Source organism: Cryptotermes secundus, unplaced genomic scaffold (assembly GCF_002891405.2).
Source record: "Cryptotermes secundus unplaced genomic scaffold, Csec_1.0 scaffold401, whole genome shotgun sequence".
Lineage (NCBI taxonomy): Eukaryota > Metazoa > Arthropoda > Insecta > Blattodea > Kalotermitidae > Cryptotermes > Cryptotermes secundus.
In genome coordinates, this window is record NW_019731223.1 from 205,352 (window position 1) to 214,234 (window position 8,883).

Sequence of the window (8,883 nt, forward strand, 5' to 3'; positions counted from 1 at the left end):
CATCTGGGGCTGGTACAATAGGCCAGAAGTGGCCGCAGTACAAGGGACTTAGTCCCACCCCACTAGGAATAAAAAAAAAGTTCATGATGAATCTAAGTAAAGATTCAAATTTGGAAATGATTGGTGCTCTTCACTTTATGATACGTTTAACCTTCCACGTTTATATAAAATTTTAAAGATAAAAAGACAAACGTAAGCAAACGTACCCGTTCTGCATCAGGGATGCTATTGCTTTCCTTGCGAGTACCAAAATAGTATACACAGCAGCTGAAAGTTTGAACGAAGAAATAGCGCTGAGATTAAGGAACTGAATCTTACTCATGTACCTGTATCTAAAGAGAAAGGAGGCTGCGAGTGAGGATTCGAACAGCATCCGAAATTTTAGCCGAAATGCCTGCATATCGCTTTAACAGCCGTGGCAACAATACTACGTGTTTTTCATACAACTCTGGGTTTCCTCTGTTAAGCGCTGCGGAACAGAAAACAGAAATTTTATATTTTTGTACCTATTAGAACAATCTCGGAATCGAGATAGCGCAGTAGGTATGACTGGCTATGGGCTGGACTGACGGGAGGGGGGTCGGAGTTCGTTTCCTGATAGAGGAAAGATTTTTCTCCTTTCCATGTCGTCGAGACAGCTTCTGGGGCCCACCCAGCCTACTATCCAATGGGTAACGGGGGCTCTTTCTCCTTGGTTAAAGAGACAGTAGCGTTAAAGCTGACCACTCACTTCAAACTAGTGCCGAGGTCAAGAATACGTGGATCTATATCCACTCCCTATAAGTTAAGCAAAGGTAAAATTTTGTCTTTTTTGAACAATTTCATATTTGCTTTAGTGTGGGCATAAACTTGGTCTACTCTTCTAAGAGAAGGGCACAGACTAAGAGTATCTGAGAACAAAGGTGTCTGGAAAGTATCTGAAAGAAGAAAGCGAAAATGAAGCGTAGCAAGAAATTGCAGTCGGCTCTTGAGAAGTGTCACATATGCAGAGTCACTAATACTGTTGCTAGGCAATCAAATCAAGCGGAGGGGGGTGAAATGAGCTCAAGTGTAGCATCCAGACATAAATTAGAAAGGCATATATATATATATATATATATATATATNNACAGGTACGATACCATCGTATCGAGTACCATGTGTATAAGATGCTAACATTTCAGATCTCCTAAAAGCCTGAACTGTTTCTTTAGAAACGAAACAAATATAGACTTGTAAAACTGATGCTGAAGGCTTAGCACGCAATCACAATATTCTTAAAATAATGAAGAAGCGACACTCGTCATGACTGTAAGGAGAACTTCAGTTACAAAGGAACAACAGAAATCCATTTCTGATTCATTCACAAGACGTGATGTAGTTTGTCATTAGGCTTAGAATCTACAAGAACTTTCAGATGTGGGAGGTCCGAGACAATGTACAGGCTGAGTAACTGCAGACAACAGCATCAACATATTCAGTGCGGCGAAATTTGGAAAATCAGCAAAAACTATTAATACAGAGAGCGAGACCCCTCCACGAAGCCGTTGCAGTCAGGAGGTTGCTAATTTCACGGGAGTGTGAGGCCTGGCAGGCCGCCAGATGAGAACTGCTGAGGCGTATTGAGACAGTAACATCGCTGCAGCACGAACAAGTGGGGCTCGGTATCTCAGCAGGACTTCAAGGAGAAATCGAACATGTATCATCCAGACTTCATTCTACATGACCCGCGATCCATAAAGCCTATAATGCCATTACTGAATTAATAAATTCCTCATCTTTTTTAACCGCTTAAAGCGCATTGCAATTATATATATTGCCAGTTTTAGCATTAAGGAACTCGACACGTCGCCGAGAGAGTGTATTCAACTATTTTCATATGATTCTCATGAGGCACAATCAATATCTCCCTAAACAACATTATGCCATTGGTCTTTGTAATGGACGTGCAGCGTGTTTTCTGTGAGGTGTGGATTAAATTTTGAAATATCAATTACATTAAAGACGTTAAAAGACAACAGACCTCTTCTGATATCAATCCATGTATTCTTCCTCGCAGACGTTAATTCGGAATGGAGTAATTTCTCTCAACAGTGTGTCTATAGGATCTGTTCACGGAAGTTAGGAGTATTCTCTCTTATGACGCACATGCACACGCATACATACATACATACATACAAGTTTTTCTCTCATATTATTACCTTTTACCCAGCCCAAACGCGTATATCCTCTCACACTTCATAAAACAGTGGGGAATTATAAAGCACGGTGTTCCACAAAGATAAATTTTAGGTCCCTTACTTTTTCTTCTCTACATAAATGATCTATCTAAAACCATCAACAATAAATCTAAACCAATTCTATATGCAGATGACACTAGTATAATATTTAAGAACTCTAAATTTGAAAACTTTAAAAATAACATAAATCTGTAAAGTACTTGATACAAAATTCCTTGGAATACATGTAGACAGTACACTGTCTTGGAAAATACATATTGAACAAATTATACCTAAATTAAATGCAGCTTGCTATGCGATGAGATCAATTAAGCCTTTTATGTCACAGGAAACATTGAAGATGGTTTACCATGCCTACTTTCATTCTATTATGAACTATGGATTCCTACTGATTCGAGCCCGGGTCTGATCATGTGGGATTTGTGGTAGACAAAGAGACGCTGGGGCAGGTTTTCTCCGAGTACTTCGGTTTCCTCTGCCAATCTTCATTCCACCAATTGCTAGAAAATCACCCTCATCTAATATCTGGTGTTGGTACAATAGGCCACATGTGGCCGCAGTACCAAGTGGACTTAGTCCCACTCCACTAAGGAAAAAGTATAGCCGTTTTAGCAGGAAAGGTGACACAAACACACACACATATTTCACCAGATTAGAGTTCTGTCGCACACATGAGAAGCTAACGCTAAAGAGAATATATATACTATATACAGCTATACACAAGTGTTTGTATGTATGTGTGTGTAAACCGTAGTTACATCCCTGCTACATACTGCATTTAAGTGACGAAGATTCAATCTAAAACGTTTCTTCCGTAAGCACAGTGTGAAGAATTGGAGTTGCTTTCTTCAAAGATTATTCTTGAATGACGAATTTAACGATGGTGACGTTGTACTTCTATTTATAACTGAAATAACACAGAAAAGAATGACCTCATTCTATGCCTGTCATTTCCATTTACTAAAGGAACAATTTCTTTTAAGGTAATTAACCACAGAGATGGCTGTAAATCCTATTTCATACACCCAATAAAAGAATGTAATCCTGGACGAAACAAACGCGCCTTTCAACACTTTCGGAGAAATCACACGAAATGTGGCCATGGAAATTTCAGGAAAGCAGCAGGTAGGTACTTATGTAACTCCTACATGAGTTGGAGTGAGGTGTTGATGCACAGCACGTAACACAGAAAATGTTTCTGCGAAAGAAAATTGGGACAAACAAAAAGAATTCGCAAAGTGAAGAGCCTTAAATCGAAGTATGCAACTTATGCATCGTGATGCAAGTATGTGGATATGTGACTGGGTGTTACTAACCTCCTCCGCACGTCACAGAGCAGAGTGACATGGCAGCTTCCTCCCAGTGGTACAATGGCTGCGCGCAGGACAAACCATCACCACCACACACGCCGCACCCGTCCACTTTCTTCATGGAACCTATCTTCAAGTCACAGCCCACACGCTGTAACACAAACATATTCACCATATACAAGACTCTCTGAACATACAATCAAGAGTCACCCTGTTGGAAGTAATGAGATATGACAGTAAATTAATAAGTGTTATAACATTTCAAATTCGTCGAATATTAAAACACCTAATTAGATCCTTCGAAAATGTAGCAAAGTTTAATTATTTTGAAACGACTGTAACAAATCGAAATTTAATTCATGAAGAATTAAGAGCATATTAAATTCGGGTAATTCTTGCCACAACTCACTTCAGGAACTTTTGTCTTCTCGTCTGCTGTCTAAAAATATAAAAGAATTAAGATATACAGAAGTATAATTTTGCCTTTAGTTTTGTGTGGGTGTAAAATTAGGTCTCGGACATTAAGAAAATAACACAGAATTAGGATGTTTGAAAACAGAAATGAGGAGAATGTTTGGACCACAGAGGGATGAAGTGTTGCGAGTATGGAGAAAATTCCATAATGAGTAGCTTCATAACATGTACTCTTCGCCAAATATAATTAGAATGATCGCGTCAAGGAGGATGAGATGCGTGTGGAGAAGACGTATGGGTTTTCGGTTGGAACGCCAGAAGGAAAGAGACCTAGACGTAAGTAGGCGGATAAGGTTAAAATAGGTCTTAGAGAAATAGGATGCCATATCATGAACTAGGGCCGGTCACGGTAGCCGAGCGGTCTAAGGCATGTACTGTCTTCGCTCGCTTGGAAACCGGGATCGTGGGTTCGAATTCCACTCAGGGCATGGATGTTAGTTTGTGTGTCTGCGTTTTTCTGTGTTTGTGTACAGGTAGAGGCCTTGCGACGAGCTGATCACCTGCACAAGGAGTCCTACCGAATGTGTAAGATCTAGAAAAACCGAAAGTGAACGGAGAAGTTCATGGAGGTAGGCCTAGGCCTACTTGGGCTGTGGTGTCAAGGAAAAAAATCCTGGATTAGGTTCATGTGGCTCAGGAGAGAGACCGCTGATGAGGTTCGATGAATACGTTAATGAACCTTCAGATTCTATAGAAACCGGGGGATTTCTTCATTAGTCGAAGGTCGACTAGCTTCTAAAGCAACACTCTGCTTCATGGAGGTCGTTCTATGAACGACTGTGAAATGTGGCATCTTGTTTTGTGTGAAGAATATTGGTCTAAATTATCAATTTTTTAAAGCTCGTTGCTCAGGAGAATATCTGGATATCCGGGGAATGTGGGATACTGCACAAGGAGGAATGTCTGATTAATACGGACCACTTACTGTATCTATAGGTTTAATATAGCTACAGTTATTTGTTTACGTAACTCGGAAGACTGATACATGCATTACTTTTCGTTATGAAACCTGCTCGAAAATGGTCACATGGAAGCCGAGGAGATGGGAGATTAACATAACATCAACTATAAACTTCAGAATTTTAAAATTGGGATATACGAAACGACGATTGGTTATTTAATCTGATGTGTTCTTACACTGCAGGCTTATTCGAATTTCATCTCCAGTTGCGGACTATTGCAAAATATCTGGCTAACACTTAACATATTAGTCAAAATCTACATCCACAATTTCCAGAAATTTCGTCTGTACACATACGTCTAGAATATCTTACATTTTAAAACGCATCAAAAATTCTTAATTTTAAGGGTAAAAATGAATCTCGAAAAATGTATATTTATTCTCCAAACAGATGTGCAGTTTTTAAAGAGCTCCATAGGAGGCAGTGCTTCTTGTAAGTCGTGATTATGTAGTGCAATCCCTTTGTATCAGATTTTATCAAAATAGATCGTTCTATCGGACGTGCACGTCTATTCAATTCTTGTGCTTTTTGCAAAGAACAAACAATAAATTGAAACATCAGGAAAGTTGTACGTACACGCTCTAACCTATGCGCAATCACTTCGTGTAATTTGTTCAAAAATGGATAATCAATAGAGATTTAATAATTTAAGACCTTACCTTAATACAACTGGTACTTGATACTATTTCGCAGAATTGCATGGTCATTGTCTTGCGAAGAAACAGTCAATACTGAAGCCTATAAATTCAGATTATACTGTAGTCAACCTCTTCAATGAAACTTTACGAAGGCCACTTTTGGATTCACCAGAATGACACTGTCATACGGCCGAGAAATAATGGATATGCTGAAGGATTATTCCCAGAGAGGATTTTAACCGCCAAGATCTAATATTCCATCCCTCGGGGCGGGGGTTTGAGGTTCTTAAAGATCGTGTGTACAAAAACACACGAAGTATATTACTGAATTCGAAAGCTGAAGACGCTACCTGCAGAAACACGGTCCAAACTGTTACAGATATCTATCCAAACACAAATAAGTGGCCCGATTCATGTATTCAGAAGAATAGAGGGCATGTCTAGCAATTATAATTGTTGCTAAATGATATATTAACTACGTTTCCGGTTTGATTACGGCATTGTATGTACAACACCTTTTTTTTCCTTGGCACTACAGCCCCAGTGGGCCTAGGCCTACCTCCATGAACTTCTCTGACCTACACCATATAGAGAGACAAAATCATGGTTTGCATGAGTCGCAATAACATCCACGCGCAACTTTGCAGTGAATGCACTATATTTACCTTACAAAATGGAGATAATTAATCTGCAGTTCGAGACTAAGGGGTCATATCATATTCACATATAATGATTTGTTCCTAAATAAAATAATGGCCCTACTTAAAAATGTTGATCAACTGACTGGCTCATAGATTACAACTATTTTTAAGAAGAAAGCAGTCTTCTGGGATTTGGTACCGTGTATATCTGGTGTTAACCGACGTTTCGGAGGAATGTATCGCCTCCATCTTCAGGGTAGAAGGAAAAATATGAGAAATCGGCAGAGAACCGGTTCTCACGGTCTCTTCGCCTTCGGATTTCTTATATTTTTCCTTCTACCCTGAATATGGAGGCGAAATCCTCCGAAACGTCGGTTAACATCACATATACACGGTGCCAAATCCAGAAGACTGCTTTCTTCATAGTCACCGCGGTGAAAACCTCAAATCTTACAACTATTTTTAAGTTTTCTGTATTATTCAAACAACAGTGATAAGCAAATGATTAACAAGAGCTCGATGTGCATAGCTAGAAGTTCCAAATTTGTGTAAATAATATTTTGAAATTCGTTTGCTAATGCACAGAAAACTTAATACGGCTCAATTGCAAAGTCCATTCGGCTAAAGCTGTATATGGATGTTTATACTGAGAACTGCAGGAAACACAAATATGGCCCATATTCTGTAGGCAACATGCAGAGTTTCTGGATGTTAAAGCAAGTGGTATATAAGTTCTTACCGTGCCTTAAAAGGTTTAAAGTCGGTCCATCCTCAGTGGGTAATCGAGAATGTAAACACATTAACAAACCAAACCGCACTTAAAAACAAGGGTGGAACGGTGCACTCTACTGGAATACAAACAGGCCTGGTTTCCGCATGCGGATTTCCCGTATTGCTCACACCATTGCTCTTGGTGTTCACTTATTGCGTGCACATGTCCATGGCACAAGATGTACTCGTACAAAGAACACGGCCACAAATAATTCCTAATTTTATCAAGTCTTGAAGGATTTCTGAGTTATTTTTATATTCTGGCATGGCAGCTAAAAAACCGGGATAGTGGAGCCAGTAGAATCGGCAGTTGGTAGGGAACGGTCGATAAACACATTTCCGGTAAAACGAATACATGACGTAACAAGAGAGGAATTGTAAGAAACAGTGTTTCCTATTGGGTCCGCCCCGAGGTTGCAGCGATGCAAAAGAACTGCAAAGGAGAGGAGCACAATGAACTCCCAAGGGATCCTCTGGGAGGACTTTCTTCTCTAAGTCACCTCACCAAAGCTATTCTACGCAGCTGCATTGCGTTAAGACAGACAACGCCATCAAACACAGGCACTGCAGACACATGGGTAAAGCTTAAAGCTCTCCGTGCAGCAGCATGTAACACAAAAGGAATTTCAGAGAATAGGCCTGTCAGTATAGGCTCCCAGTTCGACTTACAGTGGCACGTTAAAAATCGCCACTGTATTGCAACAGATAATCATAGAGATCAGTGAAGCTATGTCAGAAAAAGACAAAATAATGGCCATTACAAGAACGGTACTTAATAAAACAAAATGACTGCTAGAGTTCGTAGGCTGTACTTGATACAAATGGAATATGCAGACGGCGCTGTGAGTTCAGTAAACAGCTGCACGACTTACATACATATGCAGCTCCACCCTCAGAGACACATCTCAAAACCCACGAGAGTTCTTTGCTCCTAATTAGGCCACGCCATAGCTCAAGCGGTAAGTCGCTGGCGTCGCACCGCGGCGGCCCGGGTTCGATCCCGGGTCTGGTCAAGTGGGATTTGTGATGGACAAAGTGGCACTGGAGCTGGTTTTCTCCAAGTACTTCGGTTTCCCCTGCCAATCTTCATTCCACCAATTGCTTCACAATCACCCTCACCTATCATCTGGGGTTGGTACAATAGGCCAGAAGTGGCCGCAGTACAACGGACTTAGTCCCTCCCCACTAGCAATATGAAAGAAAAAAGAATAATACTCATAATCATCACTTTTATCGGACTGTCCACTTCCCGGAAAGAAAAGGCATACGCAGGTAGACCTAAGCTATGCATGCGATACGTACACTTGACAAACGCAAAGACTATTCATAGGAGACAAACCATCCTCTCCTCGGAGAAGATGTTATATAAGGACTATTATCGCAAGGGTTCTGTTGCAAAAAAGATCTCTGGTCGTGAACCTCAAGGGGCTTGGTGCCAAGACGAACTGATTGGTGGTAAACTCTCAGTCGTAAAGTAACTATGGCTTTGACTATGACATTTAGAGCATGGGTTAGATGCGAGACAGCCTCCAGCCGGTATCGACATGGGCAGAAGAGGACCCTGTTGGATTCGGTTACAAGGCATTGACTAGTGAAGACTTAGAAGACCTACTGTTTTCTGTAGTGAGAAGTAAAGTGCGTGAATTTGCGAGAGCGCTATAATTACTTTTAGTTAAGGTTTGTAAGAGTTCAATAAATCAAGTTACCAATAAAAAGCGGGGCAAGCGGTATCGTAGTTGGTTTAGGGGCTATGCTACAAGCCAGAAGGTCGTGGGTCCAAGTCCCGATGAGGTCACTGGATTTTTTTTCAATTGATCTAATCCTTGTAGCTGCACTATGGCCCTGAGGTCGACTCAGAATCTAACAGA

At 40.6% G+C, this 8,883-nt stretch overlaps 1 protein-coding gene across 15 annotated transcripts in view; it reads right to left on the minus strand.

Annotated features, from left to right (window-relative positions):
- The window catches only part of LOC111866505 (protein madd-4), a 669,679-nt gene that overhangs the window by 138,248 nt on the left and 522,548 nt on the right, over positions 1-8,883 (minus strand). For all 15 annotated transcript variants that reach the window (XR_004513226.1, XR_004513225.1, XR_004513224.1 and 12 more), the window contains exon 7: positions 3,536-3,680. Coding sequence is in view for 11 of the 15 variants with exons in the window: in XM_033752289.1 (XP_033608180.1) it covers positions 3,536-3,680 (145 nt within the window). In the remaining 4 variants the exon portion in view is untranslated. The remainder of the gene's footprint in view (positions 1-3,535; positions 3,681-8,883) is intronic.